The 26,890-nt window shown below is 46.3% G+C and overlaps 1 protein-coding gene across 2 annotated transcripts in view; it reads left to right on the forward strand.

Moving 5' to 3' along the window:
* The window catches only part of LOC144817775 (C-type lectin domain family 4 member F-like), a 449,481-nt gene that overhangs the window by 162,409 nt on the left and 260,182 nt on the right, over nucleotides 1-26,890 (forward strand). For both annotated transcript variants that reach the window (XM_078674581.1, XM_078674582.1), the window contains exon 5: nucleotides 1,488-1,639. In XM_078674581.1, the coding sequence (XP_078530707.1) occupies nucleotides 1,488-1,639 (152 nt within the window). The remainder of the gene's footprint in view (nucleotides 1-1,487; nucleotides 1,640-26,890) is intronic.

Genomic DNA, 26,890 nt, shown 5'->3' on the forward strand with positions numbered 1-26,890 from the left:
CCCCCAATTCTTTTGGTAGATTGACTGTAAGGCAGCCTGAGTGTATAAGGAGTGAGATTACAGAAGGACAGGTTCACAAATAAATTACTGTATAGTGCAGGTCACACTACTAGCAGCCTAGTGACAGTCTCCAAGGGGCATATTACCAACGTTAAGCGATATTTAGCGCTAACGATGCTTAGCAACGAATTTTTTAACGCTAAGCATCGTCATTAATTATTCTAAGATAAACCTTGCTATTATCAAGGTTTATCGCAAATGCGATAAAAAACGGCCGCAATGCATGAATATCGCTGAAAAGTCAGCGATATTCATGCATTACCGAGCTAATGCTCTTAGCCATGTTATCCACCTCCCATTGGATAACATGGCTAAGAACTGCTCAGGGCAGGTGTTAGTTTTTGGAGATATTCGTGCTTAGCGCGAATATCTCCAAAAGTTGGTAATAGGAGATAGCGATGTTAGCGACTGTTTCCAGTCGCTAACATCTTGGCACGCCCACTTTGCATGTCATTAGTGATAAATATCACTGACATGCAAAGTGGGGCCCAAGATGGTCGCTATCTCCTACTAGCTGTCGCTAACTGGTGTTAGCGACAGCTAGGTAATAGGGAGATAATTTTATCTCTGCTTTCTTGGCTTTTAAAGCCAAAAAAGCGGAGATAAACCCCCTTGATAATATGCCCCCAAGTTCTTCTGTCGGAGGCAGAGCTTTCTCGGTTGCAGCTGCTAGGCTTTGGAATTTTCTTGGCGCTATGGTTACAACCATCATTTCTGAAATTCATGAAGGCTCTAAGGACCTTGCTTTTTTTTTAAGTTCAGGCCTTAGTTTCAAGTCAAGAATGTGTTTTAGATACTCAAGGCCTGATTCACAAAAGAATTTACTAGTAGTATCTTTACATCTGCGGAGTCTCTGTACATAAAAAGATAGGACTGCCTTATCTTTTTATGTGCATAGATTCGGCAGTCGTAAGATACTACTAGTAAAAGAGGTCTATGAACAGCAAACAATTATAAACTTACACAAAAGTGTAAGTTCACCTTTGTGAATCTGGTGCTCAGGCATCCAATGACTTTAGGTTAGGTTTTAGATACCTATAGGTGAACGTCTACACCTGCCCCAAATAAATGAATCCATTAAAAAACTGTGGGCCATATTATCAAGAAAGGGCGATACATTATCGCTGCTTTTATCGACAGGAAACTACCGCTAAAGAAGCGATAATGGGCCCTTATGAATTCCCATAGAAGCCCAGGTTAACACCTTAACCTTGGCTTCTATAGGAATTCACAAGGGCATATTATCAAGCCCATTATCGCCGATTTAGCGTCAGTTTCCTGCCGATAAAAGCGGTGATAATGTATCGCCCTTTCTTGATAATATGGCCGTGTAGATCGCCACAACCTGAAATGTTATTAGCCACCTTGCATCATACAATCTATCTCTTTGCACCATTAATTTGCCCCATGAATCCCTTTATTTGTAGAAAAGTTCTTCTCCCTGCCTGAAAACACCTGGCGTTGGAACAACAACAATCTGTATTATTTCTCAAAGCAAAGGGGGAACTGGAATGAATCGGAAACATTCTGTCGGAGCTACAACGCTCATCTCTCATCAGTTTTAACAGTCGAAGAGCAGGTGAGATAATTTTATTGTGAAACATGCATGTGAGTGTGTTATTGAAAGGAAAGAGGGCTACATGAGGCCACAGACAGGAGCCTCCTATTTCCCCACCTTGAAAGAAACTGGAATTAGTGAACCAAGAGAATATACGTCAGTAATGTAAATATCACAAAGGAACCTCTTCAAATAACCCTTCAGCCTCACTTCTGCTATTCATAACACCTGTAAAAAATGGTTTTTACTATTACTCAGAGTAGTGCCTGACTCCCAGCATATTAGCACATTAGCCTGGGCATTAATCGCATGCATGGTAAGCACTAGCAGCACAAGGTGTGGTGTTCCTAAGGTGAACACTTTGCACCCCATTCACACACCTTAAGAGAGAGGAGAAGATTGTAAATGCAACTCCACATTTTGAGGTGTGCAAACAGAGCATGTAAGGCACATGCAAGCCCTCATTGTTGGTTTGCTGAGAATGTATGGCACCTGTAACTCCTCATTCTGAGGTGTGCAAACAGGATATTATGGCACATGTAAGTCCTCATTGTCAGGTCTGCAGTAAGCTCTGGTGGTGAACTCTGCTTTGTTCATGGGAATGTGCAACGTTTTCCACACTCTGGGCTGCATGGAGCATGCAGAGTTCTGCAAAACTCAGCCAGCGTAGCGAAGAGCAGTTTTTGTCCTACCTTGCGCTCTCCAACATTAAATTGACGAGCACGAGCGAGTAAAATCTACCTCCTGGCAAGATATTTCCTCACTCCCACTCCCAATGTCAAGTTGGTGAGGGTGAGCGAGGAAAATCAACCTGCCGACGAGATTTCTTAACATATGGCGGTCGGGACCGCACGCTTTGAGAAAACTTCTGTTTGTGTTGAGAACATTGTACCTCGAGTAGAAAATCTACCCGAGTATCAGAAAAGAAGGAGCACCTCTAGTGCTGCACATAGTGCCGTTCCTGTTGAGTTTCCAGCACAAGAGAAACACCCGGCACTGAAAATCAATGCAAACAGGCGTGACGAAGCTCACTCCACCATTTGCGGAACTCCGCGTAGCATGGCAGGGTTTTTTGGTCACTCCGCCCAGGCTTTGTCTGCAGAGAATGTAAGGCACATGCAAGTCCTCATTGTGGGGTGTGCAGAGATTGTATGGCACATGTAAGTCCACATTCTGAGGTGTCCAAACAGAGGGGCATATTTACAAGAATTGCCCCAAAAAAGTTTTGATGTTGCTTAGGGGCAATTTTTTTTACCGCTGTCTATCGCTGAATTTCCTGTCCATGTTTGCGACATATTTACAATATGTCGTTACATGGCGTTAAGATCAGCTAGCTGTGGCAAAAATTGCTGCTAAATCTAGCGTCACAGCATTAAAAATCTTGACGCTAAGGAGAAAGAAGTGAAAACTGCCCAATTAGTGGCATAAAAATTAAAGTTAGTCAGCCCAATGTCACTTGTCAGCATCTAGAGGCAAAAAGAGCTTACTGATACACCTCTAAGGAAAAAAAAACAAAAAATCACCGGAATTCAAAATGGAGCAGCCAGGACTAAGTTCAGTACAGGCCAACTCCCCATCCCCTCAAATCCCACAACAGCCAGGATGACGAGCCAGAGTCCCACAGGAAGAGGAAATGCAGAATCAAATCCTAATTTATGAAAAGTGGTGCATTGCTGGGTAAAAACAGTGATGCAGCACTTTTCATTGCACCATCCATGTGACACTATGGGGGCCGATGCCTGGAAGTGCGGACAATCCTTGGGGCCTGGAGGCCTCGCTGGGCCTTCGTCTGAGTCCCGGAGTGGGAATGTGCCGGTGCTATGGAGTCACTTCTGACTGATGGTGGAGCCAGGCCGGGTCAGGCTGAGCATGTGGGCAACTGCGGTATACATTGATGCGTCAGAGATCACGCTTACCTGGTGGCGAAGTCGGGCAGGTCGCATGGTGACACATTGCTAACCTGTGTGAGAAGACCACATGGTGCCCCTTGAATCTGTGATTGGTAGAGGAACTCCTGCGCACCGACGTGGGAGGCCTGCATTGCATAACACGTGCCACCACTACACCAGGGTGCTTGGAGGAGATGCCGATGGTGTGCCTCACTTCTCTGCATCACAGTCTGCAGAAGGTGGTGCTTCCCGGATGCTGTGGAGGGTGAGGTCCCTGAGCTGTGGCAAACTTTTATGGCAGGAGCACCGCAACCACAGCTAAGAAGGCCCTTTTGCATCACCTGCATCAGGAGACTGCCCAGCAGACTCTGTTGTGACTGCTTTTCCTAGGCTAGTGAATATCTAAACTGACTGAAGCTCCTGCTAGCTGAGTCACAGATTTGGAGAGAGCGCAGCGGTTTGAGCCTTGGTGTTGATGTCCAGATGAGGAGAAGTTAGGACAGGGAGCAGAGGAGGCCTGAGGGTTGTGTCGGGCCCAGGCTTGGTTCAGAATGCCCCCCCTTTACTTGAGGCAGGGGAATGCAAGCAAGCAGCACATGCAGTGGGTGTGTCGTGGGTGTGCGCCGGAGGTGCCCCAGAGGCAAACCCGTCTGGGTCAGGCCGCTCACAGTGCCAGCCATGCTGCCGGTCAAGAATACCATTCACCCGGCAATACTAGATTACGCTATTTAAGGGAACATCTTTTACACATAGGTAAGCAAGATGCTATGGGTCCTGGAGCGGTTAATTTGGATAAAGGAACTACCCCCTTGGCAGGCACATCTCCGGATAACTTACAATGTGGCCTGGTTAATGCTAGATCCCTAGTTAAGCAACATCAGGAGATCTTTATCATGTTGCAATGTCATGCCTTTGATGCTCTGTTTCTAACAGAAACTTGGACTCGGAGTGACTCAACAGTGGAACTAGGCCTAGCCTGCCCCTCAGGATACAAAGCCTTTCATAAGCCCCTAATTAATGGAAGAGGAGGAGGGGTTGAAGTAATATTAAAAGAAAATAGAATTTTACTCCACTTCATATAGATGATGTCTAGGGTGTAGAACTTTTAAGGTTCTCCCTTAAAGAGGCTAGGGGACAAGTGTTCACAGGTATTGTGTGTTACAGGCCCCCTAGAGGTCAGAGCCCTCAATGTCAGGCATTGATTAACATTGTGTATAATATGTCACTAAACCACTCCAGGTTGATTTTACTGGGTGACTTTAACCTCAGGGACAATGGGGACTCAATTACGGCTCTGAGTGAACTAGTACAGGCATGCAAGAGTCTCAACATGCAACAGTTAGTGTTAGAATCAACACACCAAAGAGGACATATCCTAGATGTAATATTTGCCAACGCCACTGAGTCCAGAGTGGTTGAAGTATTGCATCTATGCTGGACTGATCACTTTATAATCCACTTTTTGCTAGTACTACACAGAGCAAATATTAAAGCAACTTACCCTGGGAATTTTCGAAAGGGAAGAGATTGGCCCAGATTACTAAAAAACCATGAAACTCCATTACTAATGGGGAAAGTTTTTTTGGACCGCAATAAACTAGTGAGAGAAAACTATCTAACCCTTTGTGCTCATATAAACAAAACTCTGGCTCATAGAATACCAGTAAAGAGGCTAAAGACTAGAGATAAACTGTCTGCCCTCTGGCATAGTGAGGATCTGAGAGTACTGCGGAATGAGTGTAAACAGGCAGAGAGAAAATGCTGAAATTAATAAAAGAACCTATACAACTCAACTGAATATATACAAGGAAGCAATTGCTAGATCAAAGGCCGAATACTATGCAAAAACTATTCTGCAAGCTCCAAATAAGGCCAGAACTATTTTTAATATAGTGTAGGACCTATCTAAGCCGGCATGTGTAAGCAACAAGATCATAGCTACGCAGAAGCTATGCGATGATATGGCAATTTATTTATTTATTTAAAATATATATATATATTAAGCCAGTAGACAAATACAGAGAACAGCACAGGTTCTAAAACAAGAGAAAACACATAAGCAACACAAGGGTAGAAAAAAAGAAAAAAGGAATAAAAAGAAAAAACAAAGCACAGTAAGGGGGATAACATAGGGCATTAAACAACATCATAAAGCATATTACTGCTAAATACAGTATTATACACACAAATATATAAAGAATAAAGCCTTCCTAGCGGAGCAAGGCCTAGTTGACATCTTGTAGTACTGGTGTCATAAATTCCGTTAAAGCCCCCCTTATCTATCTGGCCAGTCTTCATTTCCATGACCCTTTGAGCGCATACAGACTAACTTCAAGTTTGCAAATGGCAAATAGTCTTCCTCTCCACATTTCAAACGTAGGGGGTTCTTTCTGGCACCGAAATGAAGCTATACACAGTCTTGCAACTGCAACAACAATATATTAGATACCTATATAAATACATTCCACGTGTAGACCCCTCATCCTCCACAACCCTCAGTAGCAAAACTATTGGGTTTATGTCAATATGCGCCCCAGTTACTTCAGTTAGAAAAATCTGCATCCTATCTATCAGCAATTTCAAATCTGGATATGTAACAAGCATGTGAACTATATCCACCTGTTTTCCCCACATCAGGTACATTTATCCTCATTTATTCAACCCTATCGCGCAATTTTAGCAGGCGTATAAATAACTTAAACATAGTTTTGTATTGGTGTGTTTTCAAATTTGAGGATATTAAAAGTTTATCAGCTAAGAACAAAGGGGCCGATTACGATGGCGGTGGTGGATTTCCCGCCATCACCCTGAATATTCCCACCACCAAATTAGGATGGCGGTGAAAATGGGTAAGGTACCTCGGCGGACGGAAAGACCTTCCGCCATGGTCCCGCAAGGCAGGCCTTTTCAGCCCGCCTTGCCAGGTACCATGAGATAATGGAGGCGGTGCCGTGCAGGCCCCGCCATTGGCATTATGATGCCTGTCTTTTGCTGTGGAGTTCCCGCCGCAAAAAGACAGGTGCAGAATGCCTTCAGGGGCCCGTTGTGGGCCCCCAGGGGGGTGGGGTGCTGCACATGGGGGTACCTATGGTACCCCCTGCATGTGCATGGCAGGCACCGCATGGTGCCTGCCACATTGTACATGCACATGCAAAACCTGTATTTTTACATTGTGGCGGGTGCTGCCACTCGTCGCAATGTAAACAAACAGGATGCGCCCGCCAGTGTGGTGGGCGCATCCTAATTCGTTTGCGGGGCCGCCGCACCTATGGTGGGGGTCCCTTTTGCACCAACGATGGCAGGCGGTCGTAATCAGCCCCATAGACTCTTGTAAGATATTACCTTCTACCTGCAATCTAGTATTCCATTTATCATTTTGTGCCTCAACATCATCCTTTTGCAAATCAATAAGTGCCTGATATATACTCCCAATTTTTCACCGAGCCTTCACGGTTTCTAAGAGGTTGTCCTTCTCGGGCTAGACAGTAAGTCCAGAATCTGTAGGTACTTAAAAAAATCTGATTTCGGAAGATCATAGTTAGCCATCAGTGACGTTTACACCATTACTATCTACCAACTGGCCCATGATTGTAATTCTTTTGCTTCTCTATCTATTCATAATACCATCTAGAAATATAGCTGGAAGCAGTGTTGTTGCATCTGTGGGGGTATATTAATTTATCCTGCCTATATTTAGGTTTCACCTTATCTGGAGCTAGGCTTTATGGGCGGCCTAAAGCACCTTGAAGCGAGTCTTTTTGTAGTAACTGGGCTCAAGAATTTAAAAAAAAGTTCTCTCTGTCCTTGGGCTAGTAACAGCTGGAATATATGAGGCACATCCCCTACATGTTCCAACCAATAAAATCCTAATATGCTGTAGTAAGCATGCCCAGTAATAAAACTAAAAATTGGGAACTGCCCATCCCCCTCTATCACACGGAAGGGTCATACATAAATCCTCATATATCTGCAACTAATGTTGTCTAAGTTGCTTCTGAACAAGTAATCCAAAGCTCAGTTTCTCCCCCCTGAGTGCAGCTTTCATTGCGTCCCAGACTATACCAGGTTCAGTAGAGTCGCGATTTATGGCTAAAAATTCTATCACCCATTTACGAATATGACTGACAAACTCCTCATTTACTAATATTTTCTTATCAAAGGTGAATGTATTTCTAGATCGTATTAAGCCATGCATTGCAAGTCTGAGCACAACTGGATTATGATCCGATGTTATACAGGGAGAGATCCTTATTTGTTCTTCTTTTAGGAGCGTTTTTGTTATAAAAAAATGATCTAACCTCGTCACCTTTTGATGGGGACATGAGTAATGTGTATACCCGGAGGCAAGATGGCGGCTAGTCACTCGGCCGAGTGAGTGCTCGTAACCTGCCATCCCGTGTTCTTCCCCGCTGTTAGATGGACTGGCGTATGACACATTGAGAAGAGTTATGGTGACTCCGGGGGCTACAGAGATGAGTGAGATACGAGTGAATGAAGGCTAAGTGGCGAAAAGGTCAAAGGCGGAGCACGGCTATTGAAAATCACTGGGATGCTGTGGATTCTTATTACCTCAAGGCTCCACTCTCCGTGATTGTTCCGGCTCCATGGAGTATGCAGGGTACTTTGGCTGTCACTGGCCTATCGTGAGCGTGCTGCTGACTCGACAGCGGACCGGGCCGGGACTCGAGAAGAAATGCTGCCGAAGAACGCAAGATCCGGCAAGACGCTGTAGGAGGGAATGCAGTGCTGTAGAACAAACCTGTTGAAAGTTACCAAAGCGAATAACGAGGTGGAGTGGCTGCAAAGGAACATAGTAGCAGCCCGATTCACAGCTTGGAAGGGCAGAAAAAAGTGACTCCTGCAATTTTTGTCTCGGCGAAGAGAGGCGGTAAGCAGGGGCAAGGCTAAGGACATGACACCGCTAAGGGAGCAAATACATTGGAAAGCCTGGCTAAGGTGAGTGAGGCAGAGGAGGGGGCCACAGGACAGAGTGTGCCCAAGACTGTGAGAGCAGGGGGGAAACCCCCGAGGGACTCTTTGATGCTATAATGAAAAGAAAACAAACCCGGGTCTAAGGAGGGAATGCCCGATAACAATGGGGGCCTTGGAGGTCTCAGTTAACCCCTCCCATGCTCATGACGAGCTCAGCTTGTCATGAGCCACGGTGGCCTTGTGTTCATGATGAACTGAGCTCGTCATAATGGTCAGAACGCTCACACGCGGGGCTACTTCCCCTGCTGTGCTGAACGTTCTGAAGAAACGGGTGTGGCCATGACGAGCTCGTCATGAGCACACGGCCACCATGCCTCGTCATGAGCACCGGGGCTCTGTGTGCACCCCCGGCCCCCAGCACAGCGGGGGAATGAGCCCCGCAGGCAAGGGTTTAACCTGGAAATAGAAGCAGTGACAATGCCTGGTGGTAGGTCACCCCCGAAAAAGAATGGTGGCTCTAAGGAGGGATCAGATACTGAGGTGGTTAGTACGATGGAGGTAGATGCCGGGGGGTCCTTTTTCTCACTGTCAGACCATTCCAGCTCCTCTGGGGATGAATCTTTATGGATATCCGAGGATCCCCTCAACTTAACAAGTGGACGCTGGAGTGAGACCAGCTGTATGTGTTCCGAGGAGGAGCCCCCGGGGAGAAATGCAAGAACATCTAGTACAGGGACAATACGCAAGAAACCTGTTCCACATGCATCAGATCGGGTCAATAGATAAACGGAGCTAGTACAGTATTCTAAGGGAAGGGCTGGAAATGACCACAACAATGAACTCTCTGTGGGCAGACAAGATCAATGGAACACGATAGGACAGTCAGGGGATATCTCACTAACAGCCATATACGAGACAATGATGGCCCACAGGGAAGAAAGTCGGGCAGAAAGCCTAAAAACTCAAGGTGCGTGCAGGAAATTACAGAACTCGGTACGGCGGATGACTAAAACTGGTTCAGAAATCGGGGTAAGGATAACGGAAGCTGAGACCAGAATCTCGACCTTAGAGGACGCTATGGTAGCACAGAAGATGACAACCGAGGTGCTAACAACACATAGGGACGACTTATCCTGGAAAATTGAGGATATGGAAAATCGCCTAAGGTGGAACAATTTAAGAATTCTTGGTATACCCGAAGGGGTTGAGGGGTGACACCCCCGTAAATGTGTTGTTAAGCTCTTCACCGAGGCTTTTCCTGAGCTAGTCCAATGGTCATGGGATATTGAGGTACAGCGAGCCCACAGATTCCCTTTTGAAGTCAGGCAAAACTAGGCTAATACAAGGCCTTGAGCCATATTGATATGTCTTTCTAATTTCTTGGCGAGACAGGTGTTATTTGATTTAGACAGACCAGATAGACAGCAAAAGGCGGCAGGAGTGGAATTCTTTGTTCGCCCTGATTTTTGCCCAACTACAGTGGAAAAGCGATGGCAATTCAGACAGTTAATTGCTCCTTTTCAAGCATTTCTCTTAGCTCCAGCCAAATTGAAAATTATTTATGAAGACAAAAACAAGATTTTTTTCCTCTGACTTGAAGACGAAAGAGTAACTGCAAGAGATTAAGCACTAGGGAAATAAGATATAAGATATAATGAGGGGTGGATGCAGATAGCATAAATAATAATAATGCCGGAATGTCCTGTATTACTTCTCCTAGATAATAGATTTTGAAATATGTATCATTCTGTATACCTAAGAAAATTTCACTATTATGCATAAAAGGTTTTTGTTTATAGTGTGTGCCACTTATGGGTGTGGGAAGGGTAGAAAGCAACAAGGAGACGCAGGTGGTCAGGGGTGGTTACGAGGCTCTCCATCACTGTAGACGTTGGGTCTATTAGCCTCCTTGTTGGGGAAAGGGGTGGTGTCCTCCAGAGGTAGGGGAGGCAGGATGGGGAGGTGGCTGCGTTTTGGGGAGGAGGGTGGCTACCAAGGGGGGGTAAAAATTACAAAAAAGTCAGTAGCTGTGTCGGAATTTATTAAGGAAAGAAAGAGGAAGTCAAGAAAGCCAGGAAATGTAATATACTGTTTCAAACGAGGATAAATGACATGTTTAACTGTGTGCACATTTAGGGGCCGATTTCGATTCGGGAAAAAGCGCTCCGAATAGCCGTTCGAAGCGTTTTTCCCGTACGAATCGTACCCTGCAACGTCCCCTGTACATATGGCGAAGTACGATTCGTACCAGGAGCCGTTCTCGGTACGACTCGTACAAAGACTGTATGACTCTAATCTCCGTACGATTCTCCTTGGGAACCCGCTGTACGCGACATATGTACGGTTCGCGGCTGGTTTTTACGACCCAGCAAGTACGATACGAGTCGGGTTCGCACCGTATGACCCTTTTTCTACGGGAGCTAAAAACAGCCATAAAAGCAGAGTTCGCGCTGAAACAGGTACGGAACAGCCCCCCCGGGTATGGTGCGTACCCCCCATGATCGCAGGGGTACGGTGCGTACCCCTGCAATCATGGGGTGTACATACCGTACCCCATGTACGATGGGTGTACGCACCATACCCCATGTACGATGGGTGTACGCACCAAACCCCATGTACGATGGGTACTATCAAGTTATTGAGTATCTAAAAACAGACTTAGGTAATTGGGCAACACCCTTAATTCTCTCTGGGGATTTCAATATTCAACTTGAAAAAGCTATTAAGGGACCAGGGGGAGATAAGTATGTCGGGTAAGAAACCCAAGGTGTATAAAGCTTTACAACAACTTCTCCCTGAACATGCATTAGTTGATGTATGGCCCAGGCTAAAACACATTACTGGCAATTTATTTTATGTTTAACTTTGTTTTATTGACTTTTTGGCATTCTTGTACCCCAGTCCCATTATATCCCCCCTCCCTCCAGTCCACGTGAGCAAATATAATCATGCAGGAGCACCGGAATGTCCTCGTGGTGAGGTGAGGAGAGTGGTCAAAGCAGGATACGAGGCTTGCCCTTACTAAGCATATCAAAAAACTAACTACCCCCAAACTCCTGCCCCTCTTCCATCCCCCGAACTGTTGTTTTTAGTGTCTGTCCCTTTATGGCCCGAGGTTTATTATTGCACTGCAGATCAGGTAGCCTCCTTTTGTCTCCGGGAGCCAGTGAAGTCGAATGTATTTTGGGCAGGTCACCTCATTCAATTCCATCGCCAATAGGGACCTTAGAGGGCACCAGGTAGCCCTGAAGGTCTCTTCAGAGTTTGTAAGAGAGGCCTGTATCTGTTTTCTTGCCTATAATGTACCATAGTTTGTGTAACCAACTCGTGTGTGTCGGTCGGGTCTGCGTGCCACAGAGAGAGAGGATGTGTTGGACAGCCACCTCCAGGGCCAAACCTATTTGTTTCCCCCTGATGGATTTCAACGGATAAGTAATTGGGTTGGGGAGCCCTAGTACTGTGTAAACCGGGAAGCGCAGGATTTCGGTCTCAAACTGTCTGTCGATGTCATCTAAAATTGTGGTTCAGTACCCCATCAGTTCCTTGCAGTCCCAAAGTAAATGGAGTAGTGTACCTTCTTTCTTGAAGCCTCGCCAGCACATCGGACTGCGGTCTGGGTTCCCTTTGTTTAGTCTGGACTGGTGTCAGGCACCAATATGTGCCTACTTTGACCGCGGTTTCCCTGCTGGCCGTGTGATTAGCTGCATGGTAGATGTCTCGCCACTCTTTCTCTGTCAGTTTCCTCCCCAGTTCTCACACCCATCGTTTCTGGCCCGCTGAGGGTAGTGAAGGAGCGGGTGGTCTCAGCATGGTGTATAGTTCAGAGATCATTTTCTTATCCGAGTATTTTGTCATTAGCCATTGCTCACCAGAGGTCTTACTTCTGATTGATTGATTGATTATTGTTTATTGTTTTCAGTTAATAAAAACCATCACAATACAAAATACCGGTCAAATACATGTTAAAAGGATGTTACTCCATTTTCATTAAAACATTAATATATATTACATAGCATGAATTGTAACATTTTATAAAAATATATTCAGGGCATAATTGCAGGTACTATGCAGTTTTCAACAAAGTAATCATGTGGCGTATGCAGGTGATGTAGCAAGCATGATTCAACAGTTCTAAATATCGTCATTTGCTACAATTTTGTCCTCCTATCAGTGTCATACAGTATTGTAGCCTGTGTTGTTGGATACTACTTGCAAGCCTGTTTTACTGCTTTGTTGTGAAATTGCAAAAACATCACTAATTTACAATTTAGCCGAGGGTCAGTAGAATCCAAGCTTCTCATGATTGCTGTTCTGCATGTACGGATACCTCGCTCATTGAATAAATACTTTAAATGTAATCGACGCGCATTCGTCATTTCAGGGCATATACAGACCAGATGCACAAAGTCTTCTTCTGCGGCGTCACATAGTCTACATGTTTTTGGTCCATTGTATCGCCAAAGTAGTTTGTCTGATAAAGACAGCAAATCTCCTACAGTTCTTCTTGTTTCTTGTAGTACACCGGATATGTTAGCTGAAGGTAAGTTGCAGGTTGCAGTGTGACGTACATTTGAATTGTCATCCATGCATGGGCTCGTTGTGAAAAAAATACTTTTATCCTCTATCAGTGAGTGCATTTTTGCCGCTTTATTCAAGGCCTGGCAAAACATGGGATGCGGCAATTTTAAGTCCCACAGATTACCCGCATTTATTGATTGTAATGACGTATTTGCTATAAGTTGAATTAGCATCATTAACCAAGGCTTCCCATAACGCATTAACGAAAACACTGGATTGATTGTTTCGTATTTTATGCATGGTTTTAATAAACTGATACCTTCTTGCTATATTTTGCTGTGTTAATCCAAATTCCAGACGGATTTGGGCTGGAGAGGAATTACGGGGCAGATGGAATACCTGCTTATAAGTTTTGGTTGGTAAGCTGTCTAACATTTTAGCATCCCTACCATACATCACCACACTTGCATAAGTTAGATAAGGGAGCAACTTTGCTTTAATTACTGAAAGCAATGGTTGATAGGAGTGACCATCTAGTTTTTTTGCTAGCAAGCTGAATGGATGTATCAAAGCGTTGTTCTTCCTAACCATGTACTGCTATTGCGCTTGAACGTTAAGATTTTTATCGAAATTAAACCCCAAGTACTTGTAGGTACTGACTTCTTCTATGGCTAGACTATCCAGCTTGATCTTTAAGGAAGCACCAAAGTTCTTCCCAATATGCATAGCCTTTGTTTTGGAAATATTTATTTCTAATGTGTTGAGTTTTGTATACGTTGATGTTTCTTTGATCAGTCTTTGCAGTCCAATTTCTGTATGATTCAGCAGCACAATATCGTCGGCATATGCTAGATGAGATATAGTCAATGGCCCTAATCTTGGTGCGTGAGCATTAACTGAATCCAGATGGAGAGTCAAATCCGCCATAAATAAATTAAACAGATGTGGGGCTAACACACACCCTTGCTTAAGGCCCCTAGCCATTGATATTTTCCTTGACAGTTTGGTCTCATCCCCTACTTTGATTTGAATCCACGTATCTGTATATAACGATTCAATTGCTCTTAGCATTTTTTCTTGTATGCACCAAGGGCCAGATGTAGGAAGGCTATTACCGGTCGGTAACAGCCGAAATAACGAATTTCGGCCGTTACCGACCGGTTATATTCAATTCAATAGAGACTTTATTTCGGTTTTGATTCAAACCATAAAAGCACATATTCAACAAAGCAGTTTAAAAATTCAATAAATATAAAAATAAACAGTAAACAGTAAAGTGCAGAAAATACAAGGGGCAGTTATTGACATACAATGAGTAAATTCATGAGATAAATAAATCAACAAAGAGGACCATCACTGATCCAAACAGTTTCTCAACCTTATACATAGCTTTAAAAATTCAGTAACTTGAAGAATGCTGTCCTTATGCAGAAGTTGTAGGTACATAAGGGCTGGTCTGATCTGATTAAAATTAAGTTTTTTTAAAAGAGCAACCAGATAGCGTTTGCGTGGGTAATCATAAAATCTACATAAGAATATAAAATGCAGCATATCCTGTGGAGACTTTCCGTCGCAGCCACAGGGTGCTGCACATTTATTAAAAATGTCACTTTTTGGTCTAATCAGCAGATGGTGGCAAAGATCTAACCTAAACCTTGTTAGCAAAAACTTCAATGAGCCAGTCAAATATGGCTCCATTGATTCCCATGATTTTAGCATAACAGATTTTCTTACAGTTGGTTTTTGAAGCTCCACACCTTCCCTTTGCATACACCTATCCATGAGGAAAGCCCGTTTAATTACCTCCACATCCCCTTTTACAATCCTGCTCGGATGTTCAAACAAATCCAAACGTCCGAGCCTGGAGAAACTAGATTTCAAGTAATTTAACCATTGCCTTATCCTGGGACAAAAAGTCTTTCATGATCAAATGAGTCAATGGAATGTCCACATTTAGCCACAAGTTTAGCCAACATATCAGCGGGCGTAAGGAAAAAATTTCACTTAAGTGTTGTGCCCCAACTCTTCATAAACTGCAAAGTTAGAAGTTCCAACTGGGACACACAAGAGGCGCTTCATGGAAGAATTTTCAGCAGTCTGTAACAGCTCCCCCACGACATAACCCCACAGTTCACTGCCATAAACAGCAGTACATGAATAAACAAAAGAAATCCAACTAGTGCTGGGGAGGTTGAGTGATCAAATGGATAATGAAGCACTCATTGTTTGTAAAAATACCCCTCACACACCAACAGGCCCCTTGGTGTCATGCTTCATCATCGGGGTCTTCGCACCCCTCTATCGGGATGCGGCGTGCTGCGACCTACGGCTACGCGGGAGCACTACAGGTGTTGGCTATGTGTGGTGTCCAGTGTGTGGGTAATATTTATAAGTGAGTAGGGTGTGCAGTGAAAGTTAAAAAGTACCTGGCGCTAGAGTGAAAAAGAAAATTTTATTCTGTGCTCTCGCTGGTACTGTTAAAAGAAAGTGCAGGGTGAGGTCTAACCTGTTATGTTGATGAACAGGACCTCTGGTGTGCTTTTTGTGTCACTGTCACAAAAAGCACACCAGAGGTCCTGTTCATCAACATAACAGGTTAGACCTCACCCTGCACTTTCTTTTAACAGTACCAGCGAGAGCACAGAATAAAATTTTCTTTTTCACTCTAGCGCCAGGTACTTTTTAACTTTCACTGCACACCCTACTCACTTATAAATATTACCCACACACTGGACACCACACATAGCCAACACCTGTAGTGCTCCCGCGTAGCCGTAGGTCGCAGCACGCCGCATCCCGATAGAGGGGTGCGAAGACCCCGATGATGAAGCATGACACCAAGGGGCCTGTTGGTGTGTGAGGGGTATTTTTACAAACAATGAGTGCTTCATTATCCATTTGATTACTCAACCTCCCCAGCACTAGTTGGATTTCTTTTGTTTATTCATGTACCATTGGAGCACGAATCCAGCGATTGGCTCTACCTCCCCCCTATGTTTTTGATATAAACAGCAGTAGCCACTGATTTCGCATTATAAAGTTTCATCATGGCACTGGTAGGTTTTTTCCCTAGCTTTGCCGCAAAGTTAAAAATGGAGGCGTTCACCCTGGCCGGTTATAGGCTTTTCTGATGTAGGGGCCAAAATTAACAATTCGGTAATTTACCAAATTGGTAAATTTAAGGAATCGGTAAATTACCGATTTGGTAAATTACCGAATTCCTAATGTAGGGAGCACTTAAATGAGTGCTTATCCCATGTTAGGATTCGTTATTTACCACCAACTACAAGTTGGTGGTAAATGACAAAAACACCCCAAAAAGCAATTTTATGCAAATTGCTTCAGTGCCATGTTGCAGACATACACGCCCTTAGGGCGTGTATGTCTGCAACATGTGCACCCATACACAATTGAGGGGTGCAACAGGGTGTCAAAGTGACACCCTGCCACCCTTCAATGTTTTCCCCCTTTTACCCAATCGGTATTTACCGATTTGGTAATTGCCATTCATTCCTATGGGCCCAGAGGCCCATAGGAGGAATTCATTCCTATGGGCCTCTGGGCCCATAGGAATGAATGGCAATTACCAAATCGGTAAATACCGATTCTTAACGATTCGGTAATTTTTACTGAATGATTGGCTATATAGCATTTACCGATTCGAAAATACCGAATCGGTAAAATTCGGTATTTTAGAATCGGTAAATGCTATTTACCTACATCTGGCCCCTAATTTCTTAATTTGGCGCAAAGGAGCGGACGATGCACCCGATCAAAACCAGCCTTCAAGTTTATAAAGCAAAGTTGTAATTTCTTCTTTAGACATTTCTCTTTTTTCCGCAATTGCTGCTACTGTTAACAAGTTGATTGAGGTGCCGTACCCCTTCCGGAAACCTGTTTGCTGGGGTGGAATCAGATTCATAGCGTTTGACCACTCAATTAGTTCTTCCAATATTATTGATGCATAGTATTTTGCTTCTGTTTCAATAAGAGCTATTCATCTGTAATTGGATGGGTTTGTTTTGTCACCACCTTTATAGATAGGGTTTATTATAGATCCTCTCCATCGATCTGGAATCATACCAGTATCTTCCACCTCTTTCAATAGTAGCATTATGGGATTGGCCCAATATTTTGGGGATGTTTTGAATAGAGCTTGTGGGATACCATTTGGTCCGGGAGCACTGTCACTTCATCCTGATTTAATCACTTTTTCGACTCTAGTAAGCATACACAATGTATCAAAAAGAGTGGGTACATGCACATGATGTAATGATAATTCGATGGTTTGCTTCATTTTATTATTTTCATTTGCCCGCAATTGGTCTTCGCCAAAAAAAAAAAGTTTTTACATACGCAGCCCAAACTTCTTTTGTTATGTTTGATGATACTGTTATGTTGTGAGTCTTATTTAGGCCGTTTATTGTTTTCCAAAATGCTTTGGCGTTTGATTGTTTACAATTAAACACCAACTGTAGCCAAAACTCTTCCATTGTTTTTCGTTTTTCTTGCCAGACATGTTTCTTAAATTCCTTTTTCAGTAATTTTTGCTTGCCCCAATCGTCTGAGTTGTTACCTTGTTTTTTACCTTCTTTATTTCTCTTCTCAAATCTTAACACCTTAATTTTTTTGTTGGTGAAAGAGTATGAACTATGGTCCGTCTCGTTGTTGATTTTGAGTTCTGTTTCGTTACTTCGGGCACAAATTTAATCCAAGCTTTTGATACTATAGGTGATAACGCTACACTACCGTTCAGTATTGCATTGGCTTTGCCTACAAGTTCAGGTAGTCGTTCAGGTTGACCAGTTCACTCTTTTGTAAGTGGTTACTATACTTCCCTTATCCAATGTTGGAACCGATTGAAATCTGTCCCAATAAGTGTTTATTATTATTTGCTGCATCGAATGATCACTTTCCGTAGTACACTTAATTTTTAACATACTTAATTGTCTTACTTCTAGCTGGAGGAGCCAGTGGCGGAGTTGGAAATATTGGTTGATTCGATTCCGATATGGCGTAGGATTGCTGCACTTCTGAAAACGGCAGATCCAATCTAAATTGAAGAGGTGCCCGCACCTTTGAATTCTGAGTCACACCATTGCGAGAACGCTCTTTCGTCCATCCCCAGTGTAAACTTTGGATTGTCGAACAAGGGTGTCAACGGTGAGGGGAAAGACGTGAACCCCCAACTGACATCCACCCCGCCACAGAGATAGTAATAGGTGAGCCTCTGAGGTTCAATGGCCTGTCTGGTCTCTTCAAGAAGGGAACCTTTCATAGGGAAAGTTTTGCCACTTCTCTGACCTGGAACAGCCACTGCTTTTCAGATCCAGTTTGGCTCAATTCTACTAGATACCTAAGTGGCACCGCTCTAAAATATTCCAGAACATTTGGTATACCCAGTCCTCCCTCCCTCCGGTGGTCGGTAGGCAAGATCCCTGCACATATGTGGTCGCGCCCCGCCCAAATGAACTGTTGTGTTGCTATTTGTATTTTGTGAAGTGTCCCTGGTGGTGGCCAGGCCGGTAAGGTCTGAAATATGTTTAGTGCCCTGGGTAAGATAGATATTTTTATGGCTGCGATACGTCCCAGCAGTGACAGTTGGGGTTGTTGCCATTGCCGGAGGTCTTTCGTGATTTGCAAAAGGAGCTTGAAATAATTATGCGTGACCGTTTGAGCTATGGAACGGAATATGTCTAGTCCCAAATATGGAACTGTATCCCAAGTCTGCAGCCCTCCAAAGGACACCTTTCCCCCCGGTTAGTTCCTCCCGTCGACATAAGCCCATGGACTTACCCACATTCATCCGTAAACCGGAGACCTGTCTAAAGGATTCCATTTCATGGAGAAATGCCGGCACAGACTGCTTAGGTTTCTTCAAGGTTGCTAGGATGTCGTTGGTGTATAAGCTCACGGAATGTCTCTCCCCACCAAATGGGATGCCCGAGATATCAGGGTTGTCTCTAATTCTCTGGGCCAATGGCTCCACGTAAAGAGCAAAGAGGAGGGGTGGGAGCGGGCACCCCTGCCTCGTACCCCTCTAGATCTCAAAGGGCCGAGAGGTTATCCCATTGACCCTGATTGTTGCTTTGGGCCTATCATAGCAACTCGCTACCCAGGCCCAGAACCAGATACCAACACCAAAGTAATCTAACGTCTTGCCCAAAAAGCCCCAGTCCACTCTGTCGAAGGCCTTTTCGGCATCGACCGACAACAGGAGAGCTTCAATCTTCGTACTATGGGCTTTGTCAATAAGGTGTAGAATGCGTTTGGTGTTGTCGCTACTCTGATGGCTGTGGATGAAGCCAGACTGGTCCGGTTCGATAATGCCGGGCATTCATGGGGCCAGTCTGGCCGCTAAGACCCCCACAAACAACTTAAAGTCTAGATTAAGGAGGGCGATCGGTCGGTAGGAGCAGCATTGAGTCGTATCTTTCCCAGGTTTAGGGATTACCACTATGTTGGAGGGATCGTTCTAGGCTCTGTGAATGAGTTAAAAAGCTTCATCAGGACCGGGGTGAGGAGTGGGCAAAAGGACTTATTAAAGCCAGCCGAAAAGCCATCCGGTCCTGCTGATTTCAGAAGCTTGAGGTGAGAAATCGCCCCTATTACCTCGTCGATCCAGATCAGTGCATCCAAAGCTTCTGCCCCCATGGTGTTCAGCGCCGTCGTGTTGGCCCCCTGTAAGTACGAGTCCCCTTTTATGCTTAGGTGTGGGTCTTTTCCGTATATTGGCGAGTAAAAGTCCCAAAAGGCTCCTGCTATTTCAGCGTCGCTTTCGACCGTCTCCCCCCTAGCGTTCTGGAGAGCTTGGACCTTCATCCGTTGGGTGCGGGCCCTGAGTTTACTTGCTAAGAGACAATATAGTAGGAGTTTTTGAGCTGAAGGGCCGCATATTCTGCCCTGTCCAGGTCGAGTACTGCCACTTGCGCCCTTGCTGCTTTCAGTTCGTGCCACACTTTGAGTGCACCTGCACCTATGTACCCTTTCCAACTCCACCACTTGTGCTGTAAGAAGGTCCCATTTTTCTTTGCGCTCCCTTTCTTCAGCTGCAGAGATAGCTATCAGCTCGCCCCCCACAACTGCTTTGAGGGCCCCCCATAATGCTACAAGGGAAGTGTCAGGGGTATCGTTCGTTGCTAGGTAGTCAGTAATGCATTTGTGTATTTTTCTTGTCACTCCTGCCCTACATAGGTTTTCCCTAAGTCGCCATGTCCCGTTTTGTCTGCGGGTTGGGGACATGTTGAGGGTCACTGCGTCGTGATCTGATAGTGCTATTGGTGTGATGTTCACTCTGTCTACAAGTTTGTTCAGTTCCAAAGAGCCTATGAAGTGATCCAATTGGGCGTAGGTATAATGTGCTTGGGAGTAGAAGGAAAATTGTGAGGATTGGGTATGAGCTACCCGCCACATATCTACTAGCCCCCTCTCCCTCAACCACTCCTTCCCCATTTTGGACAGTGCTCCAGTGTGGCTGTAGCATTGGCCAGACCAGTCTTTCTCTGCGTCCATGACCAAGTTGAGATCCCCCAACCACTATTTGTCTTTCCTGCGAGCTTTGGACTTCCGATAGGGATGTAGTGAGGAATTTCTCCTGTCCTGAGTTGGGGGCGTAGGGGGAATCCACTTCTAGCCGAGAACCCCCCACCCACAGTCTGTAGGCCATGAGACGGCTCTTTACTTCTGCTACCTTGTCTCCCTCTGACCCCTGGAAGTTCCTGGTGGCTAGTATTGCCACCACTGCTTTCTTATCGGATGTGGAGGAATAGAACTGCTGGGGAAAAGTCTGGAATTTCATCAGGTGCCAATCCTTGGGAAGGAGATCGGTTTCTTGTAGAAGACACACCTCTGCCTCCAGATTCTCCAGATAAGAGAGGATGGCTCTCTGTTTGATGGGGTTGTTGAGCCCTTTCACATTGAGAGTACCTCTCTGGAGGGTGGATCGTGACATGAGGGAACCGTAGGCCTAACCTGCTGTGTCTGCATGGCCCCAATCCCTATCATTGTGTGCGTGTCCTCTGCCACCCTTGCCTCTGCTCTTGATCCTTGCCCTGTCCCATCCCATGGTAGCACACCAGTTAACCCCCTCCCTAGCCCCAACTGAGAAACCCCAAACCCCAAAAATTGTCCAGTGCCCATCACTGAGAGCACCGGTATTTTGAAAACAAATAATTCAGGAGCATATGTGAACCAAGTTTCCCGGGCCCCGCCCCTGGGGTGGGATAGTTACAAAGCATGGGTACCCCTGATGAAGGTCACAGGCTATATGAGGATGCTGTGTCCTTTAGGACTGATTCTAGGGCTGCCTGTTGCTCCTGTGCCAACATGTTAGGGTCCGGTCCCGGCCCTAGAGCAGGCAATCGCCTCGGCCCCACTTTCTGCCATTCCGTGCCTGAGGGGTTTTTGCTCTTGAGTGTTCACCTCCTCTGGGTCCCGAAATTCCAGGCCGAGGATCCAGCATGTTTCCTGGAGGGAGCGGAGCTGGTACAGCTTGCTGTTCCATATGAAGATCAGCCAAAAGGGGTGGCCCCACGAGTAAGCCTGATATCAACGGCCCCTCGCGGCGGGATGCCTGGCTTTCACCTTGCGGATACCCTGCCGGGGTTATCTCACAGGGGAATACCAGGACGGGTTCCCTAAGCAAGCGCTTAGAAACCGCTTGGTGATTTGCGCTATATAAATTCCTGTACATTTACATTTACATTTACAGTTGTTTTGCCTTAGCCTCTCTCAAGATGCGCTCCTTGAGAGTGTAGTCGGTAAGAAAGGCTAAGCTATCCAGCGGTGGGGCAGGGGTCTGCCACCTCAGACTCACTCAGTGAGCCCGATCAATGCGGATTTCAAAGTCTTGCGACACTCCCAAGATGTCCCGGAAATGTCTTGTAGATACTTGGTTATCTCAGGCCCCTCCGCATATGAAGGCACCCCCTTCACATGAATGTTATTCCGCCTCGAGCAGTTTTGGAGGTCTTCGTTATGTACTTGCAGGTCGATTTGTAGCTCCCGCAGGTGGATCACCTCTTGTTGGGGCTGCTCCACTTCTCGTCTCTGGTCTGGAAGCGGTCCTCTATGGCTCCTACTCTTTCACCAATCGCATCCACATCGCCTATCTCTTTTACTTGCCCACCAACCTCACTTTTGAGTGTTTGGAAGTCGTTGCCGTAGGGTATTGAAGAGTGACTCCAGAAAAGAGCGAGTGATCGGGATGTCCTTTTCTTCCGGATCCATCTGTGAGTGCGATGTCGGGCCAATTGGACCCCCTTCTCCACTGATAAGGGGCCTTTAGAGAGCATGTCTTTCAATGTCTGCTCCTTCCTCCCCTTCGCCGAGGACATAGTGTTGGTCCAGGTAAGCCGCAGTGGGGATCCAAGGCTCTCCTCCACCAACGCCGTCGTCTGTGCCTAGGGTTGTCTCAGGTCTCATTGATTATGTCCGTCCATTTACTTCTGCCCTCCCACCGGTGTGTCTGGCCGGGTGGCGGCACCTCAAGGGGGCTCCCGGCACACCTCTGCCAGGCAATGTCTCCAGCCGATGCTCAAGGGGCACTGTCAGGCGGGTGCCGACTGTGTTCACAGTTGTTCTCTTCTGGGGCTCCTTCTCATGCTGTCAGGCTCACATTTCGTGCTGGGCCTCACCCCTAGCTGCTCTCGGCTCTATACGTTGGTCTGTGCTAGGTTCCAGGCGGTCCAGGCGAGTGTAGGCCGCCATCCATCACTGCAGCACTGTATCTCCACGCTTGGCCGCTATCACGCCTCTCCTCTAGGCGGGGACTGACTTGAGGGCTCTGTGAGTCCGCCCGGGGTATCCGCTGTAGGTCCCAGCCCCAGGAGGCAGGAAAGTCCACGGGGCACCGGACGCAGGTCCCCTCCTTCAATAGTGCATCTCCGTGTATGCAAGGCCATGCAGAAGCGCTGTCCCCCTCCCACTCACATGGTTTGCCTACACGTGGTCCCTCCACCTGGCACGCTCAGGCCCCCCCGTACCTCCGCCAGACGGACCCCCTGGCCGAATGTCCGCTGCCGTGACTCGTCGTGTAGGCCTCTTGTGGAGATGCCACTGCGTCCAGGACTTTAGTCCCCCATAGCCCCCCGGCCCGGGGGACCGCATGTATGCCCAGCTCACTGCAATAGCATTGCGGGCCTCCAGCCCAGGCAGGCACCGTCAGGTTTCACCCACCTGTGTTCTCACGTTCTCTGATCTGGAGCGGGTGACAGGAGCTGGAGCCTAGTGTCCCATCCGTGGACACTTCAGGCCCCGCTAGTTGATCGCCCTGGCCGAACGCCCGCCACATCTCGGGAAGCCCATCACTCCCGGGGCCTCACCGGTCCCTGGGGCCACGGACGCGTGGTCTCCATTGCTGTGCTCGTCGGCTGGTGTGTGACTCCAATCTCCCGGGCATACCTGGTCTCCGCTGCTGCCTGGTGCTGATATTATGCGCGGGGCAGGGCTCTCTTGGAGTTGGACGTAAGTAAGATCAGTAGGCCTCAGCAGAGGCAGGTGCCATTTTGTCCCTCCACTGCGCGGCCACTCCGGGCCATCTATCATCTTCAATCTTTGAGCTATTTTTACTGGGCGAAGTAGCCTGGATTCTATTTAATATATATCTGCGTTCACTTATTCCTATCATCAAGTCCTATGGAGTGGAATTAGTCAACTATGCTGACGATTCACAGCTTGTGTTTTCATTGGAAGGGGATCAAACAATTCCTATGGACAAATTCCATAAGTGCATGGAAAGTACCACAAATTGGCTTAGAAACAACTCAACTCAATGGAGATAAAACTGAAATTGTTTGCTGCACCACGAGTAAAATAGCTTGTCCCCTACCTGTTGACTTCCAGCTTACCCCCACAGATACTCTATTCATTCCAGCCAATACAGTACGTATTCTGGGGGTATTGATAGATAACAATCTTCAATTGGACTCGTAAGTAAACAAAACAGTTGGCACCTGCTTTTCCCTAATTAGAGCTTTATGAAAAATGCTCCCACTACTGCCAGTCTCTGCCAAAATACAAGCAGTGAGGAGCGGTATTCTGAGTAGGCTGGACTACTGTACCTCTCTGTATCTTGAAGCTCCAAGGGGCATATTACCAACAAATAGCGATAATTTTTGTCTCTAACTTGTTTAGAGACAAAAATTATCGCCGCACATCGGCGATTTTCATCGCAGATAAACCTTGCTATTAGCAAGGTTTATCGCAAATGCGATAAAAAACGGCCGCAATGCATGAATATCGCTGAAAAGTCAGCGATATTCATGCATTATCGAGCAAATGCTCTTAGCCATGTTATCCACCTCCCATTGGATAACATGGTGAAGAACTGCTCAGGGCAGGTGTTAGCTTTTGGAGATATTCGCGCTTAGCGCGAATATCTCCAAAAGTTGGTAATAGGAGATAGCGATGTTTCCAGTCGCTAACATCTTGGCACGCCCACTTTGCATGTCATTAGTGATAAATATCACTGACATGCAAAGCGGGGCCCAAGATGGTCGCTATCTCCTATTAGCTGGCACTAACTGGTGTTAGCGACAGCTTGGTAATAGGGAGATAATTTTATCTCCGCTTTCTTGGCTTTTAAAGCCAAAAAAGCGGAGATAAACCCCCTTGATAATATGCCCCCAAATTCCCAGATACTGAAGTTGCAAAGAATCCAAACTATAGCAGCAAAGCTGCCTTTAAACCGGCAGCGCAGGTCCTCTTCATCTCTGGCTCTAGGAGAACCTCATTGGTTGCCGATTAAGCAGAGGATACGTTTTAAATCCCTCTGAATAGTTTTTAAGGCAGTACATGGTCTGAACCACGTGGTATACCCCCCTAGAAACCTCCGCTCATTAACAGAAAATGTGGTCAATACCATAACATTTAAAAGAGCTAGGACAGAAGGGAGAGCTTTTGGCTCTGTGGCTTCACGATTGTGAAATGAACTTCCAACTGACATCAGGCAAAGTGAGAACCTGATGCAATTCAGAAAGAAGCTGAAGACTTGGCTGTTCCCGAGGGAGGCGTAATACTTAGATGCAGTGTCACCGACTCATCTTGCGGTTTTACTCTGGTGTTCCCTCCCTCCTATTAATCTTTTATTTTGCTTGCCTCACTCTTGGGTCACTGATCAACTACACCACATAACAACAAGGTACTCTCCCAGCACCAGGATACCCGGTGGGTGACAGTCCGCTGTATATAGTTTACATTACATTACATTACTTTACCTGTGGTTGGCGCACACCATACCCTGAGCAATCCCTGTTCTGTGTGGACCCACATTGCCACGGACACCACAAAAGACTGGTGGGGTGACTCCACTAACTGGCTCTAATTGCTGATATCTGCTGTTGGTGGCAAGGGCATAGGGTCAGTTTGGGTCCATGCCCTTGGGCACACAGCTTTATCTGCCACAACTTGCTGGGGCACTGGATAACATGGAATCTGGTCGCCATTTTTAGATTGGAGTAAGTTACCAGGTGGTGATGCCTTTCCTTGCCCCCTGTTTGTGCGCTTTTGGGTGTACAGGGTTTTTCCTCAGTGCCGCTCGAATGAAGAATCCTGGCTAGCATACACATAACTGGAGGAGAGGGGCCAGCTGGCCGCACATGTGTCTGACATAGTGTCTGGGCATCTGGCTAAATGATGAGCCATCTGCACAGGGGGGTGGCAACGACACCTGGCCGCTCCTCCATGTCGGTGGGCCGAGCCGCTGAGGGTTACCGGCCGTCAGGGCAGGTGACTGCAGACACCCTTAAATCCAACATAGACTTTGTACTCGCGACTTTAGAGAAAATAGGTCCCTCCCTTAAACAAACGTGCACTTCCCTTGAGGCCGCATTGACAAAATCACCGTTGACTTTACCCTGGAGAATGCAGATCGTTGCAAACTGACTGACAAGGTGCACAACATTGAGCAAGAAGTGACCAAAGTACACCCTATTACCCAGACCGCAGCGTTGGTGGTTCAGGAGTTAATGCCGTATGTGAAGTCACTAGAAAGAGGAGTGGAGGAAGCAGAGGGCCACTCCTGGCAGAAAAATTTGCTTTTTGTGGATCTGGCCGAGGGAGAAAAAGGAGTTCATGCAGTGGCATATACTGAGACATGGTTGCGTGAACTACTGCCAGAAGGTGCACTCTCCCCATTATTTATTGTGGATCAGGCACATTGAGTGCCAACATACCGTCCGCCGCCGGGTACAGGTCCCATACTATTTCTCTTTCGCCTCCTACAGGGATTGTGACACTGTCCTGAGGGTGGTATGCAAGCTGGGGGAGGTGAAAATGGATAACGCTACAGTACTTTTCTTCCCTGACTACGCCACGGGGTGCAGAGGCAGAAGGAGTCATTTCTAGTGGTAAAGCAATGCTTTTGAGAGTTGCACATCAAATACTCCCTCCTCTTCTCGGCAAGGCTGCGAGTGGTCTCAGATGGTAACATGCAATTCTTTGATGCCGCTGAACAGTTCTGGAACTGGCTGGAATCTACTAGTCCCAGGTGCTGCAGACATGGAGTGAAGGGTCTGTGAAAAAAGCTGTCATTTGCGGAGCCTGTCAAAGTGGGAGCTGCAGGAGGAGTAGGCTTCCCCGCCATAACTAGAAGCCACCCCTATTCTGGAGGAGAATTTACAAGAGAGGCAGAAGGCGCTTCATGTGGCAGGGATGATGTATAATGCACTCAGTGACAGGATCCTGACAGTTCTCCAGAATGCTTCCCAAGTGACGATAGCTCAAATGCGATGTGGCCATAAGGTGTGGAGTCTGGGCGAACCCCAGATGTGACTCTTCAGATGGCAGAGGACCTAATTTAAGGTTGACTGGTTATGCGCCTCTGCGTTTTGCACAAATCCAGATGGCTTCAGAGAGTATCTGGCTTTCTGCGGTTGCCGGTCTTCAGCTTCCTGTTGCTTGCGTCCCGGTTACCGAGGTCAGCACTTAGAGGGGA

This window comes from Lissotriton helveticus, chromosome 2_1 (genome assembly GCF_964261635.1).
Source record: "Lissotriton helveticus chromosome 2_1, aLisHel1.1, whole genome shotgun sequence".
NCBI classification, from domain to species: domain Eukaryota; kingdom Metazoa; phylum Chordata; class Amphibia; order Caudata; family Salamandridae; genus Lissotriton; species Lissotriton helveticus.